Raw genomic sequence first — 26,753 nt, forward strand, 5'->3', positions numbered from 1 at the left:
GAAAGTTTAGAGTCACAACAGATTATGGAGCATTAAAATGGTTGTTGGGGTTAAAAGATCTTTCTGATAGGTAGACGCAATGTGCGTTAAGACTAAGTGTGTTTGATTTCGAAGTGACACATAAAGCTGGGAAGAGGCAAGAAAATGCGGATGCTTAAGTAGAAAACTAGCAGTATTACATACTGTGGGCAATGAGCGCAAGAAATGACAGATTGCACTGAGAGCGGATGATGAATGTAAGAACTGTTTTAACCAGGTTGGTATACTGTGCGGAGAAGACAGGTTGCGACTGTCATTAGTGTTACCAGAGATGCTAAGGAAGAGTGATACAAGAAGTTTATGATCACATATTAGCGAGCCATGGAGGTTGCAGATCTACCAACAGAAGAGTAGCAGGCAGATATTGGTGGAGGAATAAACAGATGGACGTAAACTTTTGTGTGCGGAATTGCTTACAGTGCGCACAGAGAGCGGATTTGTGTCGAACCAGAGTATCACTGCAGAGGTTACCTAAAGCATTAGCACCATTCGAATTTCTGGGTACTGATATTATAGGTCCATCCAATAAAACACCTGCAATGGATAAATATGTACTCTCAATCATAGATTATTTTCAAAGATACGTAGAAATGGTCGCGATGACAAACCAGCAGGCAGTAACAGTGGCACCAGGACTTGTGAAGCAGCTGTTCTAGGCGATTCAGTCTGGAACCGTGCGACTGCTACCGTCACAGGTTCGAATCCTCCCTCGGGCATGGATGTTTGTGATGTCCTTGGGTTAGTTAGTTTTAAGTAGTTCTAACTTCTAGGGGACTGATGACCTCAGATGTTAAGTCCCATAGTACTCAGAGCCATTTGAACCATATTTGAACTTGTGAAGAATTATATACTGAACCTCGGAATGGATTTTTATAAAGACTGCGATACAGATGCCGGCTTAGCTTAAAATACTATAATTTTTTTAATGATACGGCAGTAGCTATAATACTGGCAGTTGCAAACGTCAGACCGAAAGCAAAGGAAGAGGAGGGTGAAAGAAATAGTAGCTGGAGTTATTAGAACATCTGGTCCTGGTTATTCCATTTTAGGAGGAGGTACCTGGCGTGGAGTGTAATTAATTAGGTATTCTTCATAATGAAAAGTAAGGTTTTCGTTACCTGCACACCGGCGTAGCCTTTGGGCGCGAGGAAGCGCTCGCACTCGGCGGCGATGTCATTCCACTTCCACTCGAACAGGTGGACCATGGCACTGCGGCCGTTCGCCACGTTGGGGTCCCATTGCGCACTGGCCGCACCCAAGACTGCCAGGAAGGTCCACAAGGCCCGCATCGCCGCTTTCTTTGCCGGCCAGATTAACTTGGGGACTCCCTTGGTCTCTATTTATACAAAAAGTCAATTTTAGTGTTGCAACATCACTGCACATTGATAACTGCGAATTGATTGAGATATGACCTGTTATTTAAGGTCAGAGTACAGATCAGTGTGGTTACAAAATGTCAATTTTAGTGTTGTAACATCACTGCCCATTGATAACTGCGAATTCTTTGAGATATGAGCTGATACTTAAGGTCAGAGAACAGATTAGTGTGGTTTCGTGATATTCTGTTTACAGGAAATCAATCGAAAGGTAATTATCCAAGATTTTAGCGATGATTAGAAATTTCTTAAGCAATGTAGATTTTTAATACCTGATATCCTAATGTGTATAGAGCACCGAGACATCACGAACAGCCGGCCGGTGTGGCCAAGCGGTTAAAGGCGCTTCAGTCTTGAACCGCGCGACCGCTACGGTCGCAGGTTCGAATCCTGCCTCGGGCATGAATGTGTGTGATGTCCTTAGGTTAGTTATGTTTAAGTAGTTCTAAGTTCTAGGGGACTGATGACCTCAGATGTTAAGTCCCATAGTGCTCAGAGCCATTTTTGAACCATCACGAACAAACAAACAAATTTTTCAGTTAATTACTTGTGTCAGAGTGTCTAAGGAAATAACATGTCTCGATACCAGAGGGAAGGAAGGAAGTTCAGGGTTTAGCGTTCCGTCGACGTCTAGGTCGCTGGAGACGCTCGACACGAGAGTGGTCACTGAACTACTTAATGCATTGCCAGTTAGTGATAATTTGAAATGTTGAAACGTCCGAAAAAATACAGGGTATTTCAGAATGTTTTGATGATTTAAAATTTGAGAAACACAAGCTACAAACACGATAGAGCGACGGTGGCACCGTCTATTAGTAGTGCAGGGAATCAAGTTTCACTCCAAATACAGGTCAGTAATCGCCTCGTACTGGTCGAAGCAACATTGCGCGTTCGCAGTCGAGTGCTATTTTCACTACGGCGAATCTGTCGTGCGCGTTCAGCGTGCCTTTCGTAAGAATTCCAAGATGTAGCCGCTTTATCCAGTTCCTGCTAGTGAAACAACATTGAAATTGGTAAGAAACTTCCGTGAAACTGCCAGTGCATCGAATCGAAAGTCAACCGGCCCTCGGAAAACCGTGAATCTCGAACGTGTGCTTAGCAGTTTTTACGCAAACTCTCGTCGTTCCTTACGAAAATGTGCCGAAACGACCAGACCGAGAAGCTTGATGGAATTCACGGTTAAATTGCCAGAATTACACGAGTAGTTTTGAAAGATGTGTTCAATAACTGGGTGAAACGGCTCGAGTGTTGTGTAGCCTCAAATGGTCATCATTAATTCAATATAATACGTAAATCTGAATAAATGATGTATCCTGTCTAAAATGTTCAATCTCGTTTCACGATTAGTTTGTGTGTTATTCAAATTGGAAATCGTCCAAACAATGTGAAACAACCTGTCTTACACACCTTGGTTTTTAGTTTAGAATATGATGAATTGCTTTCCAAAAGAAAATTCTTGCTACTCTTTTCGAAAAAGAGTAAACCCCAAAGTTAAAAGAAATTTTCAAGATTTTTTCCCGACTTAAGCTTTGGAGTGGGGGACGACGGGCCATGTAGTTGGATGCGTCGTTTTCTCTAAAAAGATGTTGATGTTCTCCTGAATGATTTGCAGGGAAACCAAGGAAACCCACATCAGATCAATCGATGAAGGCGCTGCTAAATCAGCGAGACTTATACTTCATCTGCAGCACACTAATTTGAGCGTCGTTCTGTTTGCGGCGCGGGGAAGCACGTGGAACACAGGGGTCCCATGGAGGCAGCCAGAGTCAGCAGCAAGCTAGCCCCTTCGGGAGTATACATCTAGTACACTAGAAACGAGACACTTATTAAGACATCAGCCTACATTTAAACACACGTTATAGTGACAACTATGACACGAGCACTTACATTTTACGTAGCTTAATGTTTTGTCTTTCATTCCATGAAGTCAGAATCACTTTATCATAACCTAACGAAGCAACTCCTTTAACATTTTCGACTCTCTTGATAATCAAATTCCCTTGCTATGAAACAGTAGTATCAGTTTAAGAAAGACTGTACTTCACAACATTTTATTCGTGTTTTAGCCTTTGTAATAAATGTACTTGTAAGACAATAGCACAGGTCAGTACATATGATTTTGTGCTACTATTCTAACGTGATAATAACACCAAGTGTGTTATACACTCGTATATATAAGCTCGTAGCTTTTTGAGTTTTCTGACCTTGTCCTGTTTATAGGTAACCTTGCACATTTATATTTTTGTCTTTTTCATATACATTGGCACGCAAAACTTAAGGTCGAAAGTAATTTTCGTATGACGTGTCACTGTCGAGTAACATAGCTCTAAGTATCTTGGAACATACATAGACAAAACTACTACAATATAGTAAAGAAGGTAACTGAAAGAAATACGTAATGAGATGAAGGGAAATGAGACTTTTATTGACGGACAATTACTACAGTGAAGTTGCCGCTATTTATGAAGGCCTTTAGGGCATTACAAAAGGCGGAACATGATTCATAATAGGCGGTGTGGTCGCAACGGACGACAGTGCATGGCTTCTAACGTGCTCCGATGTTGGCCACGAAGAAGTTAAGGAGTTGTTGTGGTCCGTTCGACCAATATCCTGTCGTTCCAAGAGCTCCTTCACCTGCGCTCGTCCATGCGGTCGCGCAAAAAAAATAAATAAATAAAAATAAAAAATAAAATAAAATAAAATAAAAATAAAAAAATAAAAAAAATAAAAAAAATAATCCAGCATTATGGAACGTGATCATGTTCACGGTCAAGATGTTATGGTATGTGAAGGTATAATGTTGCACAGGCGTACTGATCTCCATATCGTGAAACACAGCACACCCACCGGTCGTCGTTATGACTCTGTGCTCCCTCCCTGTGTGCGTATTTCCATTGGAGCGTATGCGCAACGGCATCGAACTGTGCAGGTCGAGGAGGTATTGGAAGAGAGGATATTCGGCGAATGTAAGAAAATGAACCGACTACAGCCGTCCTTATTTATTGTGTAGCTCCAGTTTCAGCGCTTGAGTGCGCCATCTTCAGGTTGCAGTTGATGCTGAAGGGGTTATCATGATCTACATAAACGCTGCATCAGTGGCCGACATAACTTGTTTACGCGAACTATCTGCAACCGGCAGTTGATCATTTGAGTTACATATGGTCTGCGCAAACCAGCATCAACTGTCGCCTGTAGATGTCGCACTGAATCTTTGAAACTGGTAGCCACCAAATAAACAAGAAGGACGGGTGTAGTGAACGACCACGGTCCCTAAGACATCCAGTCAGAAGGATGGACATACAAAAAGTTCGGCGAATGGGCTGATCGGCCCGTTCTCCCGACTTAAATCCAGTCGAGGACTTATAGGATGCTTAGGGGGACACTGCAGCACGTACAAATGCACCAACGAACATCCAGCCGTTGCCATTCGCGCTGGTAGAGGAATGGAACGCCCTATCACAAGAACTCGTTACCTATGTTGTGGCTAGACTGGATGAACGTTGCAGGAAATGCATTGCCTACCTTGGTAAACACGCACCCTATTAGGAACCATGTACCGCCTTTTTTAACGTCCAAGGTACCATCATTAATCGTGGTAACTTCACTGTAATTACAGTCTGAACAAAAGTGTCATTTCTGTTCCATTTAACGAGTATAGTACACTGTACCATACTGTACTGTAACAGTTCTTTCTAAGTCTGGTAAGAGTTTCATCGAACTATGTTACTTCGCAGTGACACATCATGTGAAATTTACTATCTTCCTTAAGTTTCGCACAACAGTGTATTTTCATAAATAGATTAGAAAAATCGGAATAAGCGTAGAATTTGTTTCTCTTGATTCAAGTGTTATATCTGAGGTAGGCCTAATTTGCCTGAAACCTCTCATAACAGTTACAAAAAACGCCATCTACAATATTTTGTTCATAAACTAATAAAAAAAAAAAGGATCACCGACTTCTCCTGCATCAAACCAGCGCCTTGCCGAGGGTCAGACAGTGGTACTAACCCCACTTCCCCTAATACGAGACTAATAACTTACGAGCACGGTCTATTCTCTCAGTCCGATATATAACGCTAAGCGAAACGACTTGTTTATGTTTGTCATGTATGAAGCCAAAAGTGAACACACTAGTGATTTTGCTACATTCTCAAGCCAATTTTTTGTGCATATGCTTTGGGGGCTTGTGTGCTGTAACCATTCTTCCAGACTTAATGAAGACATCGCCAAAGCTATGGATACATCAAAGCTATGGAACGTAATTAGTTTTCTCCTGTAAATAAAGATAATATCCACTTCAGGGTTTTAGGGACGTGAGCCGGTTCCGGACCGAAACCGCCCGGCAGACGAACGACAAGGGCCGATGTGCTGGCCACCATTGATGCGATTCTTCAGGTGGACTCTGACATCTAACTACAGGAATACCGGGCTAATTCTCACAACACAACGCAGTTATACGATTCTCAAACATTTCGAAAACGTCCTCACGCTTAAGAATGGGAAAACACTAGACGCACAAGAGGGGCACAAATTCCGTCGTAGAGGGGAAGGCACGAACAGCATGCGGGCATCCTCCACCGCTAACGTCGTCAAATCCGCAGTAACAATCCTATCCGGTGCAGACACGTGAAAATGGCAATAACAATTCATAATATACTAAAGTACATCTCTTACAGTTTTGGGTCCAATGTAGAGACTTTAGCGTCTCCTTAGATATTTTGAATCCGGCAATTCAGTCCAAAACAATGTAAGTATGTGGACGACACCTTTGTAGTATGGCCACATAGGGCAGCAACCTTATTTCCTTCCAACCTATATCTATGAACTGCCATCGCCAATCTCATGGCAGTCGTGTACTACAGACTCTCGCTCGTAGATCTAGTTTTACATCCAGGAAGATTATCAGCAGATCTTAACAATTTTCACGCTGTGTTTGTACAAAACGGGTACTCTGATAAGCAGCTTCGAAATGCATTTCGACCTTCTCGCCCTAAAACTGAAGAACAGCCACAAGCAACGGACAACTTTAGGATGATGATTTTTTGTAACCTACGTTGGTGGGGTGTCCTTTACGATAAGTAGACAGTGGAAGAAATATAAAATAAAATGTGGCACGTGCCGAACTGCGCAAAGGCAAACGATGCTTGAAGACAACACAGAATTGTGGAGACCAAGTACATACAAAAGCCCGAGCCAGTGTCGGTAATCATACAATGGCCAGACGTGTCGCTCTGATAAATCCGCTGAACATAGACGTCACACCAGGTGAGGTCAGCCATAATAGTCTGGCGTTGCTGAACACTTTCTCGACATGGAACATATCATGAACTACTGAGAGGCAAAGATCGTTTCGTCCGCCTCCGCGTACAGAGATCCCTTCATTAAAGAAGCAGTCGAAATACGTGTAAGTAACGTTCATAACTTAGGACGGCATGGGACTGTGCTGGCCGGAGTGGCCGTGCGGTTCTAGGCGCTACAATCTAGAACCGAGCGACCGCTACGGTCGCAGGTTCGAATCCTGCTTCGGGCATGAATATGTGTGATGTCATTAGGACAGTTAGGTTTAATTACTTCTAAGTTCTAGGCGACTGATGACCTCAGAAGTTAAGTCGCATAGTGCTCAGAGCCATTTGAACCATGGGACTGTTCAACTGTGTGTGAAATCTTATGGGACTTAACTGCTGAGGTCATCAGTCCCTAAGCTTACACACTACGTAACCTAAATTATCCTAAGGACAAACACACACACCCATGCCCGAGGGAGGACTCGAACCTCCGCCGGGATCAGCCGCACAGTCCTTGACTGCAGCGCCTAGACCGCTCGGCTAATCCCGCGCGGCGACGGCATGGGAAGCAGTATTAGTGGTACTTAGGCATCGTTCGCTCCACACGTACGATTCCAGCGAGACAATACAGACACGGAATCGAACTCAGGACTTTTAAACTGGGTGCCAACAAACAATCCGCGCAAGCGCCTGGCCGTGTTTTGCCGCCGCGGTTTCCCGCGTCGCGTATTCGAAGACTGTTTCCAGTTTCTCCGGTAGGGGACATTGGACGTCGATGTCCTCTCCTGTTCGTTTACGGTGACGCCCCAGCCCTTAGTGACTGCGCTATTATAGCGAGCCAGTGCATATATTGGCGAGCCACTGCAGCTACACGTCAGAAAGCACCTGAAGACGACGAGCAGCTGTCTCACTGAAATATTGTGCAGGTTTCACAACAGTATCCGATGCAACCATCGCGAAACACTGAAACACTCAAGGAACAGTTCGGCTAGTTGCACGAGAAGTAAAGTATGGGAATTGGCCTGCTGCAGGGAATACAGCCCCTCACTTTCAAGAAATAGCTGCATGCTCTGTGTACTGTTCCCTGAATGTATACTGAGGGCTATGGCCACTGAAGACCAGGATTCCCTACCCCCTTAAGCCCCAGCCTACCATATTGTACTGTCGACGCTCGGCGTAGATGGTCTCTAGAGTGGTAGAATCGAATTGACTTGATGCGTTGTCGTAATCAGGAAACATCATTATTAATCATGCATATTACGGGTGAAGAAACTACAAGAGTCGTAGCGACTTTGTGTAGGCAACGCCCCCTAAACGTGTACTGACGACAGAAAGCGCAGTTTTGCTCATGCAAAGATAACCCTATGCTGTAATGCATAAAAGAAAACATTTTCTGAAGTCAGTAAAATTGTAAAGACCTTGTATATAACGTAGAAGCTTTTTTTTAACAAGAAATTCATTAATATTTTGTTATATTTATAGGATCAACATAATGTGAAATTATAAGAAGGAATACTCGCTGCCGTCTGTCAACGAGCTCACACCCGAAACTGCCTGCGGCGAAAAAAAACCACGCATCAAAATGTATGGCTGGTGGAAGTTTTATCTTCAATTATATCTGCAGTTTTTATTATTAGCTGCTTTTCTTTTAATATTTGAGACCTTTTGGTTTCAGTTACAAATTTACATGTCTCAAACAGATTTTGCGATCAATGAATACATTATTTTAAAAAAGTCCACAAATTGTGTAGTTAAAATTTTAAATTTCCTTCTATTAAGTATTTTTTTCGGGTGAAACTGATTTGACAATGTATAAAGTATTACATAACTTGTTTTCGCGGAAATGCTCTATCAGATTTAGTTTCTTCATGACGATGTAAGCCTGTTCCCACGGAGTTGCTCAGAAGCAACCGTTATCTATACATGTTTACCAAGTTTTTATCTGTCTCCTCAAGATAATATCTTGTGACCATTCATGCGGCGGCTGGAGTGTGCGCACGAGATCTTAATCTGTGCACAAAAATTCTGCCTCTTTTATTGCCTAATTTCAGAAGATTAAAAGGTATAGGTAAGCTAGATATAGCGGTGATCAGTGAAGTGAAATGGTAAGAAGGTAACCATTTCTGGTTAGATCAATGTAGGATCGTACCAACAGCGGCAGAAAATGGTATCACAGGAGTAGGACTCGGTGTGAATGGGAAGTTAGGGCAGAGGGTGAGTCACTGTGAACTGTTCGGTTAACAGTTATGATATACCGGGTGATCAAAAAGTCAGTATAAATTTGAAAACTTAATCAACCACGGAATAATGTATATAGAGAGGTAAAAATTGACACACATGCTTGGAATGACATGGGGTTTTATTAGAACCACCCCATATTGCTAGACGCGTGAAAGATCTCTTGCGCGCGTCGTTTGATGATGATCGTGCGCTCAGCCGCCACTTTCGTCATGCTTGGCCTCCCAGGTCCACAGACCTCAGTCCGTGCGATAATTGGCTTCTGTGTTACCTGAAGTCGCAAGTGTATCGTGATCGACCGATATCTCTAGGGATGCTGAAAGACAACTTCAGACGCCAATGCCTCACCATAAGTCCGTACATGCTTTACAGTTCTGTTCACAACATTAGTCCTCGACTACAGCTATTGTTGAGGAATGATGGTGGACATATTGAGCATTTCCTGTAAAGAACATCATCTTTGCTTTGTTTTACTTTGTTATACTAATTATTGCTATTCTGATCAGATGAAGCGCCATATGTCGGACATTTTTTGAACTTTTGTAATTTTTTGGTTCTAATCAAACCCCATGTCATTCCAAGCATAAGTGTCAATTTGTACCTCTCTATCTACATTATTCCGTGGTTTATTCTGTTTTCAAATTTTACTGACTTTTTGATCACACGGTACATGACAAATTCTCAAGAAGAAGATGTGATAAAGTGTAAGAGGATATTAAACAGGTAATTTAGTATGTATTGGTCGATGAACAGCTGTTAATAATGGACGTTTGGAATGCGGTTATAGGGGAAGAACAGAAGAAAGATTTTCGCGAGAATATGGGCTTTGTAGTAGAAATGACAGACGATAAATACTAATTCAGTTCTGCTACAGATTTCAGTTACTAATAGGAAGTACAGTGTGCAATAGACGGCCGGAGTGGCAGAGCGGTTCTAGTAGCTACAGTCTGGAACCGCGCTTCAGCTACGGTCGCAGGTTCGAATCCTGCCTCGGGCATGTATGTGTGTGATGTCGTAGTTCTAATTTCTAGGGGACTGATTACCTCAGAAGTTAAGTCCCATAGTGCTCAGAGCCATTTTTACACTGTGCAATAATCAAAAGAGGAGAAGATATTCTTGGAAAGAGCCTAGAGATACGAGAGGATTTCAGTTGGATTACATTATGGTCAGAAAAAGATTCCAAAAGTAGATACAGACTCAGATCACAATTTGGAGCTGTTGAAGAACAGAGTCAAGTTTAGAAGAACCAGTGTGGAAGAAAGTGGGATACGTAAGTACTGTGAAATGATGAAACACGTTTGAAGTTCGCTAAAGATTTGGTTACTGCGATAGGGAATACCACAGTAGCAATTTAGTTGAAGAGAAGTGGACATCTCTAAGAAGAGAAATCACTGAACATCGGCAAACAAAGAAAGGTAGAAGGAAGTAAATGCAAAGACACCTTAAGCAAGAGACGGAATATCAGGGGAGAATACAAATTTTCCCTTCGAAGGCAGTGCAGTCCAAAATTCATTTGCCAATCACGTGAAATCGCCATAAGCATTGAGGCAATCATCCCACCTACCCACCAGTTTGAAGATACTCGTTTCGTAGAACACCGTGTCTTGCTGCGAGGAGAGATGCGTAATCGCCTGCTGCAATCCTCGTCCGACAGGAAGCTCGACCATTCAGGCGATTTTTTAAAGGACTTGATAGGTGATAATGGCATGGGGTGAGATCTCAACTGTAGGGCGGGTGCTAGAGCGTCACCTACAAGAGTTGGCGTACCTTCTGCGTTACGACATTCGCGATAGCGGGACGTGTGCTATCATGAAGCAGTTGGAATTCTTACCGCAGTTTTTCCCGACTTTTCGCGTTAATTGCAAGCAGCAGTTTCTCCTGTGTTGCTAAGTAATTTTCCCCAATGATTGAGACATCATTAAAAAGTAGCAGACACAGGAGATCTCCCTGCTTAATTCCGTTCTTCATTACAAATTCTTCTGACTCCAATTTCCACACGCGTACTCTACCATTTGTGTTTTTCAAACTCACTTCTACAAGTCTAATATACTTCTTTGGAACTTGGAATACAAAAACAATGACGACGAGGAAGTGAGAGATAGTGAGTTGAAACAGCAACATTAATAAGGAAGGAATGTTATATAAGCGGTAATACAGAACAAGAAAGAGACAGTGTCACTTTGAGTAAACGGACTGTGGTTGTGACAAAGGAGACAAAGAGAGAGAGACGCAGAGAGATAATGAGAATGAGTCGGATTGAATGAGTGAGTTTGAAGGAGCAACTTGGTGGGTATGAGTGACTTGCAGCGATAGAATAGAAGGAATAAGTGAGTTCAGTTAAGGGAGCCTGGGGGAGCTTGAAATGAGTTGCATGTTAAAAAAGGCACTAATATGTTCGCAATCCAAAACGTTTGGCAAAAAATTTCTGAAGGTGATGAGAATAATGGGGAAACAGTTAGGATCTTTTAAATAAACAGGAATATATTTGCATTTTTTGTGCTATAGGAGCTTGTCCCGCCGGCATTTAACATATTTGGGACATCATACCCGTATTTTGTTGCAAGAAACGTTATTCGTGAGAGTAAGATTTTTCGGTATAGTCCTAACGACAGTCAAAAACGTTTATGCCGTATCTCTATAACGAATCCAATTTTAATCTTGATGAACTCTTCACCTTGATTTCTGTTGATTATGAACAACTTGTCTATGTTGTTGTCGTCAAACTTGGTGCCTCATAATGACTCTCTGTAAAGTCAGTAGGGGTAAGAAAAGACACTGCGAGACAGTGAAAGTAAAGCAGGTGTCATAATAGCTCCCAACAAAATTTTTCGATCGTCTCTGTCGCTTTTAGTGTGTGTGAATATGGCTGTAATTTGGCACCTATATTACTCGTTTTCAGAAACCCCCCAGGGATTTACATCTTGCCGTAAATTTCAAAGTGTGTGAAAGCTTGTTGTTAAAGTAGTATTTAAGTTTCACTCCATGTTGTCGTCTTAAACAGTCACAAAGAACTGAGGTTTGAGTTTCCCCCTGCACCGTTAATATTACTTAACCGTTTGAAAGCTGCATACAGGCTCACAATGGTGGGGCCGCTGTTCATCGCAGTGTTATGAGGCTATTATTTTCCGTAGAAAAACATTATTATTTGACAAAAGAGATCTGATTACATGTTTTGGAACCCATCAACAATCAGTTTTAAGAAGTCGGTTGCGACTACAGCCAGTCGTTTGTAACAATGAATATCAGTGGAAATTTCTGTGGCTGAGCTAAAATTTTCAAACCACATGCAGAAGTTTCCACAGGTACAAGATTTTGCACATACCTTCTAAACGTTATCGAGTATTACGGTGATATTACATCTTGAGATATGAAAAATAGTATTAGTGACCGTCGCTGTTCTGGTGTACACATTTCGAGAAAAGAGGTTGTCTTTCCTTTTACTTTTTTTCAAACACTTCACGTAACTCGTTCCCAATTATGTGCAGTAAGTTTATTTCGTAATATTCCGTAGATTCCTGACAATACAGTTTCGCTCTTGAAGTTCCTTTGTATTTCTTCTTTCTTTACTTTTGTGGTTCGTTTAGCCATGAACGTTCATCTCCCTACTTATATAATTACTAAGGAATCTGCCCCCATTAAGCTTCCTGTGAACCTTCTCTTCACACAAACTCTCTCAATATTTCCTAGCTGTATTATTTTGCCTCTTTGTATTTCACCCATTGTCACACTCTGCTTGTTGTAATCGCCTCTTCTACTGACTTAATGTGATACTGCATTAGGTTAGGCACAGGAAAAGTATTCAGGAAGAATGTGCTGCACAGCCTGATCTCTTTATCAAGAAAAGAAGAGCAAGTGACTACACAGTGTTCAAAAAGACAGTGACGAATACTTTGGGAGGTGGTAGTACTTATCGAAACAAGAAAAATAAGTCTAATAAACATGGGGCCGGAAATGCATGTTGTCTGCGATAAACACGTGTTTTCAGGACGTGCTCAATGTGGTGCCCATTCATGACAGTGCACCCCTCTGCCCTACGAAGTAAAAAATGACGCACTCTTTGAAGTTTACCAGGTTGACGTTGTACCTGTGGCATGCATTAAAAAGGTGACCCTGCAGTGTCCGCACATCGTCGGTTGGAATGTCCATCGTTCCTGAAATATCTGCGTCAGGTTTTCTCGCACATTGTGGTGAAAGTGTGCTGGTTCGCCATCATGCACGGACCCCATATGCATTTCTTGCTGCAATGATACAACCTCCAGCAAGGTAGGCAGTACATTATCGGGAAAGTCCAGATAATGCGCGCCAGTTAACCTTTGTGGTAGCACATATGGCGCTATTAATATATAACCTAGTACGCCTGCCTATACGTTAGCTGAAAATCGGTGTTGATGACCTCTTTCCCGAATTGCTTTGGGATTTACATGTGCCCACGGGTGCTGCTTATGGAATATCACAACACCACCTCTTGGTAACCCTGCCTCATCGGTCAATAAAAGTTAGGTTGTGAGCAGTGGATGTGCCTCACACTTTTGCAACAGCCATTGACTGTATCACTGGTTGCCATGATGAACCTGTGGCCATAGGGCCTGAACGTGTTGTAGATGATATGGGTACAGCAATTGTTCTTGAAGTCCCCCCACCCCCCTCCAGACAAGAGAGTGAGACAAGGCTTCTGCTGATGCTAATCATCGCACACGGGTCCCAGTGGTTTCTTCCACCGTACGAAGCACACGGTCCTAAATGCCAGGCGTGTGGCCTGCGCGGGACGTTCCACTGTCAGTCTTCCGAGGTGCAAGGGTACCTGAGTCCCTGTGTCGCTGGGAAAGTCTGCTGAACAGCTTACCTGAGTGCACTCTGCGCTGTGGATATTTTTCAGAGTGTAGGGAAAGGGCTAAATGAAAAATGGTTCAATTGACTCTGAGCACTATGGGACTCAACTGCTGTGGTTGGTTCAAATGGCTCTGAACAGTATGGGACTCAACTGCTGAGGTCATTAGTCCCCTAGAACTTAGAACTAGTTAAACCTAACTAACCTAAGGACATCACAAACATCCATGCCCGAGGCAGGATTCGAACCTGCGACCGTAGCGGTCTTGCGGTTCCAGACTGCAGCGCCTTTAACCGCACGGCCACTTCGGCCGGCAACTGCTGTGGTCATCAGTCCCCTAGAACTTAGAACTACTTAAACCTAACTAACCTAAAGACATCACACACATCCATGCCCGAGGCAGGATTCGAACCTGCGACCGTAGCAGTCGCACGATTCCTGACTGCGCGCCTAGAACCGCGAGACCACCGCGGCCGGCGGAAAGGGCTAAACCGTAGCAGAAAGTCACATTTGTCATTTCACTCGTCGAGTAATAGGCTCCCATTGCTAACAGAAAAAGTAAATGTACTACACCATTTGTACGTACAAACAGCGCAATAACAGTAAACACATAAGCGAATCCGCGTTAGGAAGAAAGTGAAACACCATGATACGTACCAAGCGTTGACAGTACTATACAATAATGCACACAAATACGACAGAAACTAACGTAGCCTCCATCGCGCTATAATGCACACAAATACGACAGAAACTAACGTAGACTACATCGCGACTCGAACCACACAACTGACAGCAGAACACCTATTTGCAGGTAGAGTACAGTGAGTAAGATATCGTAATAACCTGTCGACACATTTTACGGAGCGCCAATAAAACGACTGCGCTAATAGCCGCAACCAAGCGTCGAGCAGCCCTTCCTATAGACACAGGTATCTCTGCAAGTGTCCGTTTCCGGACCCATGTTTAAACGACTTATTTTTCTTTTTTGAATGAGTAATACAATCTCTCAAAGTATTCGACACTTTTTTTGAACACTCTATACAAGATGGGTTAAAAGAACAGACCTGCAAAACTGGAGACCAATATTCATACGATGTTTTCCTACAGACTCCTTAAGCATTTTCTAAATTTACTTGGGAGAGAGAAGCATCTAACAATAAATCAACGCGGATTTAGAAGCATTGCTGGAGAGGAACTCAACTTGGTATTTTCTCGCACGATATTTTGCACTTAAAAAAAAGTGTTTCACAATGTTTTGATGATCTAAAATGTGAATAACGCATCTGTAACCAAGATAGAGCGACGGTGGCACCGTGTATTAGTAATGTGATAAATCAAGATTCATCCTATACACAGGTCAATAATCATGTCGTACTGGTCGAAGCAACATCAAGCGTTCGCAATGGAGTGGTGTTTTCACTACGGCGAATCTGTCGTACTCGTGCAGATTGCCTTTCGTAAGCATTCCAAGATTTAGCCACTCTACCCATTGACTGCTAGTGAAACAATATTAAAATGGGTAATAATCTTCCGTGCAACTGCCACATCGAATCGAAAGTCAACCGGCACTAGGAAAACCATCCGAACTCTAGAAATCATCGAACGTGTGCGTAGCAGTTTGGACGCGAGCCCTCGTCGTTCGTTACAAAAACGTGCCGAAACGACACACCGATAAACTTGCAACAGTCAAAAGATCGAATTTGCGGCTAGATTGCCAGGATTCCTCGAGCATTTACGAAAGATGTGTTCAAAATCTGGGTGAAACGCCTCGGGTATTGTATAGTCGCAAATGGTCCTCATTTATCCGATATAGTATTTCTTAAGTAAGTTTCAGTAAATGATGTACCTTGTGAAAAATGTTCAATTTTGTTTCAGGAATAGTTTGGGTGTTATTCAAAATTGAAATCGTCAAAATATTGTGAAACACCCTGTATTATACATCTCTATTTTTAGTTTAAAATATGTTGAATAGGTTTCCAAAAAAAAAAAATTCTTGCCTGTTGCAACGAAAAAAAGTGATACCAACATTAAAGGAAATTTTCAAGCTTTTTTCTCCCACTTCAGTCTTGGTATTAGAGAACAACGGGCCATGAAATAGTATGTGTCATTTTCTCTGGAAAGATGTCGGTGCTTTCCTGAAGGATATGTAGGTAAAACAAGGAAACCAACATCAGATTACTCGACGAAGATGCTCGTAAGTGAGTAGGCTTTATACTCTCCCAGCAGCACACTACTTTATGGGTTGTGCTGTTTGCGGCGTAGGGGACATGGGACAGGGAGACCCACGGAGGCGAGTCCACCTCAGCCAGTGTCAGCAGTAAGCGAGCCTCTTCGTAAATGCACAACAACTACACTAGAGGCGTGACACGTATTAAGACATCAAATTATATCTATACACATGAAATAGAGACAGATATGACACGGGCAATTATATTTTACGTAGATTTATGTTTTGTCTTTTATTGCATGACGTAAAGTAACTCCTTCAACATTTTACATTGCCTTGATTATCAAATTGGCATACTATGAAACACTAGCATCAGTTTAAGAAAGGCTATATTTCAAAACAATTTATTCCTCTTTTAGCCTTTGTAGCAAATGTACTTGTAAGACAACATTTCAAGTCAGTACGGATGATTTGGTGCTACCATTCTAACGTGATAATAACGCCAGGTCTGTGACACGCTGTCATATATAAGCACGTAGCTTTTGTGACTTCTTAGTCCTGTTTATAGGTAATCTTGCACACTTAAGTTTTTCATATACACTGATGCGCAAAACGTAAGGATGAAAGTAACTGTTACATGATGTGTCACTTTCGAATAACAAAGCTATAATTAACTTGGACCATACATAGACAGAAGTACTACAATATAGAAAAGAAGGTAACTGAAAGAAATACCTCATAAGATGGACAGATATGTCACTTTTATTGATGGACAACAAGTATAGTGAAGTTGCCATGATTTATGATGGTCTCTTGGACATTACAAAAGGCGGAACATGGTTCTTGTTAAGAGGGGTGATCACGAGGTGAGTGGTCTGCAACACACTCCGACCTTGGCAACGAGGGTGGTAAGGAGTTCTTGTGTAGCCCGTTTGCTTAATATCCTCTCGTTCCAAGAACTCCTCTTCATGTACTGTTCGATTCTGTCGCGCATTGTCATCCATAAAAAAAGACATCAAGGCCAAATGCGGCCCTAAAAACACGCACCCTCGATTACAGCATTTGGCAAACTGTTTTTATTGAGCACATTCCTTTCCTGATTGGTAGTTACACCATGAGTCATCACCTGTGGGGCACAGTGCGTGTTGTGGGTGCTCATTTGTTGATGCATTATAAAAAAAATAATGCCCATACTGCTCTCCTCATTTGCTCAATGCTTCTTGTATTTTGCCTAATTGCACACCCATAATACCTCTGCAATCTATCAATGGCTTCATCTGTCAATCTTCCTCTTCCTCCAAGGGTCTTACCATCACTAAGCTTCTGGGATCCTAATGTCTGCTTTCGTTTGCGCAAGCGAGCCCCCATGCTCTTCTGCAAATATCCAATGCACTCCTGTTTTTTAATGTGTATTTTAATGCCATAAGGTTTGAGTTCCTCTACAGCTTTATATTCCTTAGAATCACCATCTCCTAGATGGTTAGTATATCGTACATTATACCACTCCTGTGAGCTGGAAAAAATTGTTTTCAGTCCCTCTACTTCCATCTCTCCACTCGTGCCGTGAAAATTTGCTTCACAACTTTCACTATGTTCGTCCTTGGTATTGCCCTTACATCTGCAATGTTTTCAGAGAAAAGTAGCATCAATTACTCTGCAACTGTCTTCACTAGTAGTTGTCACAACTCCATTTAGAGATTTATGACCTCTACATTGCCATCATCCATCTAAAGCAACAGTTAAATCCCTACAATTCCCATTACATGTCACAGCTTATTCAACTGCTTTCTTTATTGTTGCTTGAGCAATATCTTCAGCACGAGATTACATCAATTCATTATGAAATGCAAACATGGTTGCCGGCCGAAGTGGCCGTGCGGTTAAAGGCGCTGCAGTCTGGAACCGCAAGACCGCTACGGTCGCAGGTTCGAATCCTGCCTCGGGCATGGATGTTTGTGATGTCCTTAGGTTAGTTAGGTTTAACTAGTTCTAAGTTCTAGGGGACTAATGACCTCAGCAGTTGAGTCCCATAGTGCTCAGAGCCATTTTCCAAACATGGTTAGTGGTTTTGGCAAGTTCATAATTCCACGTAACATTGTCCCTACAGCACTGCCGTTGGCAATGCAATGCAAGCCATACACTGGCCTAACATTTATATCACACACCTTCATTCCACTATTACCACTACGAGGAATACTGTTAGGATTAGAAAACGAATCTTCAGCAGCACATTTGTTACACTTCAAGAACATTTTACGTGCCAAACCAATGTGTGAATTTATTTTCAGTTCCTGTCCTCTTTCTTTGCAAACTTGGTATAATACGTTATGTTTCAAAATATTAGAGAGCAAGGAAATGTTAATTATTTCATTCACATCATTACTGTCGCTTTCATAGTTTTCAAATTTTTCTTTGCTGTCACAAAATTTCTTGCTGGAAGAAGTTCTATCACATTCATTTGGAGTAGTCGGTGAAGCAGTCTGAGCAGCAACTCCCTTCGAAACAACAAAAGATTTCTTCCTCCACTCATTGTGCCTTTTCTTAAACACTCGATTGCTGAAACGGGGCATACTGATATCCACAAACCAAATACGTAAAACAGATAGAGCAAAATTCGTCAAATACGCAAAATTGAACAGCTAAACAACAACAAAGCAAACTTCACAAGTCACCACACACGGTATAGTGTTTATGTTTACCTATATGAACACTCACTTGCCACAGAGATAGAGCCGTTGTAAAACAAAACACTGTCTAATTCCGCAAAGATACCCTGCTTGCAGCCAGCGAGCAGCGCCGTCAGAGGTGACACGCCAAGTCGCTACAACCGTTTACGCGGCGCGTCAACTTTGTAGCGATAAAAAACACACTTAGTATTCACTTAGAAGGGTGAAACTTGATTTGTTTTATTCAGAGATCTCTAAATAAATTTATAATGAAAAAAACCAAAAAAGTTAATTTTGTCAATTTCATCGTTCCGGCTCCCCTTAACCTACTCTTCATCACCACTACATTGTGATCTGAGTCTATATCTGCTTCTGGGTACGCCTTACAATCCAGTATCTGGTTTCGGAATCTCTGTCTGACCATCTCTGTCTAACTGAAATCTTTTTCTTTACCTGGCCTTTTCCAAGTATAACTCCTCCTCTTGTGATTCTTGAACAGAGCATTCACTTTTGCTAGCTGAAACTTGTTAAAGAACTCAATTAGTCGTTTTCCTCATTTCTGGTCCCAAGCTCATATAATCCTGTAATCTTTTCTTCTACTCCTTCCCCTCCAACTGTATTCCAGTCTCCCATGGCTATTAGATTTTCACATTCCATTACATACTGTATTATCCTTTCAATGTCCTCGTACACTTTATCTCTTCATCTTCAGCTTGCGACGTCGGCTTATATACCTCAACTATCGTTGTATTTGTTGGTTGAATGTCGATTCTGGTAAGAACAACCCTATCACGGAACTGTTCGCACTAACGCACTCTCTGCCCTATCTTGCTATTTATAACGAATCCTACTCCCTTTATACCATTTTCTGCTGCTGTTGATATTACCCTATACTAATCTGACCAGAAATCCTTGTCTTATTTCCACTTCACTTCACTGACTCCAACTGTATCTAGATTGGGCTTTTCAATTTCCCTTTTCAGATTTTCTATTTTCCCTACCACGTCCAAGCTTCTGACATTACACGCCCCCTCTCGTAGAACGTTATCCTGTTGATCATTCAGACTTTTTCTCATGGTAACCTACCCTTTTCCAGTCCCCTCCCGGAGATCCGAATGGGGGACTATTCCAGAATCTTTTACCAATGGAGAGATCATCATGGCACTTCTTCAATTACAGGCCACATGTCCTGTGGATACACGTTACGTGTCTTTAATGCAGTGGTTTCCATTGCCTTCTGCACCCTCATGCCTCTGAACATTGCTGATTCTTCCGCCTTTATGGGTAATTTCCCACCCCTAGGACAATAGATTGCCCTGAACCTCCGTCTGCTCCTCCGCCCTCCTTGACAAGGCCGTTGGCCAATGCTGATTATTAATAAAAATTTTAGCAGCGGCGAGATTCGAACCCAGGACCGAAGACGTTCTGATTAAGAATCAAAGACACTCCCCCTTTCTTTTTGGCTGATCTCATTTTGTTTGTTAGTATTCGTAGCCTTTGTTCGACACCCGCTGAAGTTCGTTATTGATCCATTCACTCAGTTTTTTGTTAGAGAAGACTGCTAACCCTCCGACCGAACACGCTGATCTACCCTAGATCACGGGTATAGGAACAGTAAAAAAAGTTCGGAAATGTTTGCATTCCTTCCCTTATGTACCACCATATCGGCTAAGACAAACGTCCTCCTAAATAGACTTATTTTTACTAGTCGCTATTGACGCCCGTGTACTGCGAAACAGCGCCGGAGGGAGTATAATAAGTGCTGTAGTCTACGCTGTACCAAACCGGTGCTACGGCTGAGTATCCTTTGGAAATCTATCACCGCATCAAGTATGATAACATCCCCTTCACTGTTCGCTCTAACAGCGTTTTGGTCATGTAGTAAAACAACTCATTAAATTGCAGTTTTGAGCAGCGTGCTGGCGCAGCGAACGATGAGGCAATGTATGGCCATTTACAGCGATGCAGTGGGCTCTATGTACGACACAGACTGCAACTTGAATATACGGGGTCAACAAAATGGCTCTGAGCACTATGGGACTTAACTTCTGAGTCCCCTAGAACTTGGAACTACTTAAACCTAACTAACCTAAGGCCGTCACACACATCCATGCCCGAGGCAGGATTCGAACCTGCGACCGTAGCGGTCGCGCGGTTCCAGATGTAGCGCCTAGAACCGCTCGGCCACTCCGGCCGAGAGGCTTATACGGGGTCACTTACAGATGTGTTGAGAAACTTAATCTGCCGGAACTACATTATTTCCTTTCGGCCGATGGTTTAGTCACACTGTGTCAACCAAAGTATTTTTATTCGCGCGAATTATCTGCAGCTGGAATAGGTATCACACTTGGATGCCGGGAGAGACAAGTACGGTGCCACACTTGCTCGACGGCACCTGTTAAGTAGCGTTGTTCATCAAGTGCAGGGCAAATGAAGTGTAATTTGTGAAGCAGGCCCATAACAACTTCACACTCTGATAATATTATGCAAGAATTAGTTTTATGTTCTTCTGCCGTCGTTCGTGTGCTACGGAAGAACAGTGGTAGCTCTGTAATTTTTCGTGTTGAATAACAACTGCTTGGAAGCTCTTAAAATAATTTATTTAACGACTCATTTCGTAGCCTAGAAGCCACATCATCAGGTTAAATCTGTTAAATTACGAAAAGTGTTCGCTGCAATTGTGGTCGAATAATATTTAAAATTGCAACATGGATGGGATCGAAAATTCTTCGTCTATGAATGAATGTGTAAAGTGTCAGGCAAATCCAACACCTTCCATGGAAACCCTGGCATGATAGCAAATCCGGCAGTATGAAACATAGCTCCAAATAAATCCTGACATTAAATTAACCAAAGTAATGCGATCAACGAGTGAGCAAATGGAATACCACAGACACACAAGAACGCCTAAATGCATGTCATACCTTCTCACCGTAAAACAGACGCAGTTCCGAGGGGAGAAACGAGAACAGAAGCCGAAACAAGTCACCCACATCGCCCGCCGACCGCCAAGACCACCCCCCCCCCCCCGCCCATATTAAAAGATAGAGCCCTCCAGAAGAACAATATAGATCTTACAATAACACAAAAAGGGCCACACCAGCTGCAAGTTTTAGCGTGAAACTATACGCGTCTCTGTTACGTTGCAAACATTAAAAACATTGCACCACCCGAAAAGTATAACGTTTCTCATTGAATAGACAGAATTTTTGTAGGTGGAGCTTAAAGCTAAAATTGAGATGCTGATTGGTCAGTTCAAAAAAAACCGCCAGATACCTTTTCTTAAACCAACTTCAGCAAATTGTAGTAAGGAGAAGTTAGGAGAGAGTTGCTTCCGAGACGGCGAGGTGTGTTGAGCTGCGCCGCCCGCCGCTCTCTTGACGCTCCCTAACCACCGACAAGGTAATAAACGCACACGATGCTGCATAACAGCGCATAGGGCTTCACTCAGAACTGCAGAATTCTCATCTGTTACATCCCCTTTATGCATAATACTAATGTCGATCGTCAATTAAACTTCATGGTATTCACATTTGCTACTAGAAGTTAAAATCTGAAACGCAATGATTTTTCTTTTATATAATTATTGAGAAGCCACATCAGCCACTATAATTTACGAAAAGTTAAATAAGTAATTAAAGGTAATTGAGGGTCACTGTAGACCATCTTGATAGTTTTCTCTTTTATGAAACTTAGTTTAAACCTAGATTATACAACGTGAAATGGCATAGGTCACCCTTCGATCCATTGTAGAAATTGGAAACGCATTCAGGGAATATTCGTTCACATTTTTGTTGGACGCAGTTGGTTTTTATCATCCTGTATTAAAATATTTCCTTTCATCAATAGCGCAATTTATAAACAATGTTTCGTGAGTAGAATAAAAATTCCAATGGTAAACTTAACTGCTTTTTCGACGTTATTTTACCAGCTAACTAAAAATAGGAAAGCCTTGAACCCCTTCCACTAAATTTAGTTAGTATTAAGATTCTTTTACAGGGTGTGCAGTGGAGCTGACGCAGAAATCTTTAAGTATTTGATTATATCATCGCTAGTCTCAATGAACTCTTCTGAACTCTACATCTCATGTGTGGTCTGACGTCTCCTTACCAGCAACAGGTCGCAGGTTCAAACTAGTCAATTCCCTATAAAACATGCTCAGAGCGTCGTTGCGCGAAAATGGTAGGGAGACACGACTTAGAACAAACAGACACTACGCAGAATATTAGAGAATGGCGACCCTGCCATGATGGTAAAATACCATGATTGAAGGTCGACCACATGCATAACTAGGTCAGAAAAATATCTTGTTGAAACATTTTCGTAACAAAAAGTGTTTCTGGTAGGTATAAATAGTCGAAAACAGTAGCTGCAGTGATAGATAGTAAGAAAGGATTCAATAGAAAGTGAGACATTCTAGCAGGGACAAGAGCATAACTAAGTTATGAATTTTAATATTGTTAGAATTAAGTTTTCTCTCCAATCCAAGCGAACAGGTGGCGGATACATAGTTGACAAGTTGGTTCTGACCAAACAAGTAAGTGAATGGATTGTCAGTCTTAAGTATAATAAGTGTCAAGTCGTGTGAACAAAAAGTTTATGAAACGCTTGAGATAGTATGAGCGCATGTTGACCGAAGTAGGGCGGGTGAATTGCTTCTAAAACAGAAAATAAGGGAATTTGAAAGATTAGCTAGGTTAAGTAGTGTGTAAGCTTACGGACTGATGGCGTAGCAGTTAAGTCCCATAAGATTTCACAGGCATTTGAACATTTTTGTTAATTTTCTAATTATTGTTCAAAAATGTTCAAATGTGCGTGAAATCTTATGGGACTTAACTGCTAAGGTCATCAGTCCCTAAGCTTACACACTACTTAACCTAAATTATCCTAAGAACAAACACACACACCCATGCCCGAGGTAGTACTCGAACCTCCGCCGGGACCAGCCGCACAGTCCATGACTGCAGCGCCCTACACCGCTTGGCTAATCCCGCGCGGTTAATTATTGTTTGTGTGGTCTTCAGCCGAGCACGGCCTTCAGCCGTGTTAAAATAAGGTTTTTTTTAAGGAAACTTGTTTTAAGACCAAAGGATTTATTTTAAATGTGCTTTTTGGAATTGTTCTTCTGACTTCTAATTCAGGCCTTCAGTCGTTTGTTATTTCAAGTTGTGTGTGGCCTCCAGCCTAGCTAAAATTTCACTTCTCTCATGATAAGGCCTTCAGCGTGTTACAGTAAGTTTTCTTTAAGCAAACTTGTTTTAACAGCAAGGTATTTATTTTAAAACTGCTATTTGGAATTCTTTTCCTGACTTCTAATTCAGGCCGTCAGCCTTTTGTTATTTGAAATTGTTTGTGGCTTTCTGCTGACAAGGGAACCTCCCCATCGCACCCCCCGTCCCTCAGATTTAGTTATAAGTTGGCACAGTGGATAGGCCTTGAAAAACTGAACACAGATCAATCGAGAAAACAGGAAGAAGTTGTGTGGAACTGTGAAAAAATAAGCAAAATATACAAACTGAGTAGTGCATGTGCAAGATATGTAACATCATGGATTGTATAGCTCCGGAGCGCCGTAGTCCCGTGGTTAGCGTGAGCAGCTTCGGAATGAGAGCTCCTTGGTTCAAATCATCCTTCGACCGAAAATTTTACTTTCGTTATTTTCGCAAAGTTATGATCTGTCCGTTCGTTCATTGACGTCTCTGTTCACTGTAATAAGTTTAGTGTCTGTGTTTTGCGACCGCACCGCAAAACCGTGCGATTGGTAGATGAAAGGACGTGCCTCTCCAGTGGGGACCGAAAACATTTGATCGCAAGGTCATAGGTCAACCGATTCCTCCACAGAAAAACACGTTTGATATATTCTATACGACACTGGTGACGGCATGTGCGTCACATGACAGGAATATGTTGTCGACGCACCTAACTTGTGCACTTGGCGAATGGGTGAAAAGATTCTTCTACCTTGCCCGATTTAGGTTTTCTTGTGTATGTGATAATCACTCCCAAGAAAGTGATGAAAACATAAGAGTTTGTCACATAAACTGCAACAAATGAATGCAACAGTTTCACAGTCGCACAGTTTTCCCTGTGCTCTGTCAAAACATATGTTTTTAACGTTTTCAAATTTTTCCGTGTGAGACCGTGAAATCCTGCATATTTACAAGCAAATCTGAACATGTCCTGGAAGTTTGGAGAGCGAAATTGATTATGTGTGAGTGCCTAAATTTTGATAATTGACACACGATTACGTAAACAATACTGCTCTGTGTACCTGTGCAGCTTCGCAAAATCATAGAATCTTTTCACAAAGTATTTCACTTGCCGAAAACCAAACATATCTAACGGTTCTACAAGAGGTGTACAACCTGGAGGAATGGCAATCACGTCTACTCCCACACTAAAATTGTACAATGCCTCATCCATCTGTCCTGTATAGCTGTCAAGGAGTAAGGCAAAATCTTTGGCCGCGTAAGGAGCAATCACACGTTCATTAAAGTCTTTCACCAGTCTTTTCTCCATTTTTTCCTGACGCACTTCAATTCACTACGCGCAGTTACCTCGCATCGGACGGACGGACAGATAATAATTGTCTGAAAATAAAAAAAAATTAAAGTTTTGACTCGAGGGAAGACTTGAACTAAGGACCTCACGTTTCGCAGCTGCTCACGCTAACCACGGGACCATGCGCTCCGGAGCTCTGTAATCCGTGATGTTGACTATATTGCGTATGTACTACTCAGTTTTTATATTTTGCTTATTTTTTCATAGTTCCACACAACTTCTTCCTGTTTTCTCGATTGATCTGTGTTCAGTTTTTCAAGGCCTATCCACTGTGCCAACTTATAACTAAATCTGAGAGGGGTGCGATGGGGAGGTTCCCTTGTGAGTAATAATTTCACTTCTTTTATAATAAGGCTTCCAGCAGTGTTACAGCTGTTTTAAAACGAAGTATTTATCTTAATATGTGCTATTTGGAATTGTTCTTCTGACTTCTAATTCAGGCCTTCAGACGTTAAACAGTCAATTGTGTGTGTGTTTTTTTTTAAGATGGTTTTAAAATTTTAATTTCTTTAAATAAAGTTTACGTATTTGTTGTGCAACCGAGAGTAACTGATTACGGCCCTCGTCCACAATCGTAACGTTACTCTGCCCCATCCTGAGAAACCAGCTCTCAGATGGCATGCCATGAAGGGCTGAGCTGTATGGGTGCTCCGGATGGCAACCAAAGGGGTCCTGCTACGAAGAGAAATAGTACCCCCTGGCTTTTGGGTAATATGGCGGGCGTCAGTCAGATTGGTATCCCACCGCTATCTCGGACGACTTCACACGCGGCTTCGCTGGCCATCGTGGTTCAAAACGGGCACCATCACTGAAGACAAATCTACTCCAGTCAACGAGATATCAGTGCTAGTGTGCCTGACATCACCTCAAACGGGCCGTTGGTGTACAGAGCTCCCTCTCTGTGAGACGCGTATCACTGTGATCACGGAAGCATCGCTTACATGTCGGATCGATGATAATGATGACTTCGGGGCTCTGAGTGCCTCTCTGACGATTGCTCTGTCTCAAGTTCTGTCGCGTCTCTAAGTCAACCGCTCCCTTCCATGGTTCACTCATGCCCTGCCAACACCATCGACAGTGGCATCGCTCCTGTTCAGAGTCGCACGATTCGGTGATTCCTCCAGTTGGCATCTCTGGGCTCAATTACACGTCCTCTTTCCAATTCTGCCATCTGCGTATACTCTTCATGAGCCTGTCTGCGAGGCATAGTTACAGTGCAGCTTAGTACACTGAATGACATCCGCAAAGACTTTATTCCCTGTCGTCGACTGACCCTTGTTTATTTTCCTCGCCAGCTGCGTGGTGAAACTGTGCTGCAGTGTTACACATTCATCCTTCTCGATGCACCTGTTTTTTTTTTTTTTCGTAGAACGTATTAGCGGCCCTCTTTTGGTTGACGTTTATACTGAGAAAATGGAAGATGTGTGTTGCTTTGACAAGTATCTTTGAGCCGTAGTTGTGCTGAGCCGCTCTGTCAATCTGTAGTGCGAGCAGTTTCTTTCTCTTCTTTATATTACAGCTAGTTATTTTCGTTATCTACATTTTACGGAATGTAAGAAAAGACAGAAAAATCAAGAACTCTTGTCATTTCGC

At 42.2% G+C, this 26,753-nt stretch overlaps 1 protein-coding gene across 1 annotated transcript in view; it reads right to left on the reverse strand.

Annotated features, from left to right (window-relative positions):
- LOC126236517 (alpha-amylase 2-like) overlaps positions 1-26,753 on the reverse strand; it is a 102,129-nt gene that overhangs the window by 60,234 nt on the left and 15,142 nt on the right. The window contains exon 2 of the mRNA XM_049945882.1: positions 1,158-1,375. Within this exon, the coding sequence (XP_049801839.1) occupies positions 1,158-1,328 (171 nt within the window). The 5' untranslated portion in view covers positions 1,329-1,375. The remainder of the gene's footprint in view (positions 1-1,157; positions 1,376-26,753) is intronic.

Source organism: Schistocerca nitens, chromosome 2, assembly GCF_023898315.1.
Source record: "Schistocerca nitens isolate TAMUIC-IGC-003100 chromosome 2, iqSchNite1.1, whole genome shotgun sequence".
Taxonomy (NCBI): Eukaryota; Metazoa; Arthropoda; class Insecta; order Orthoptera; family Acrididae; genus Schistocerca; species Schistocerca nitens.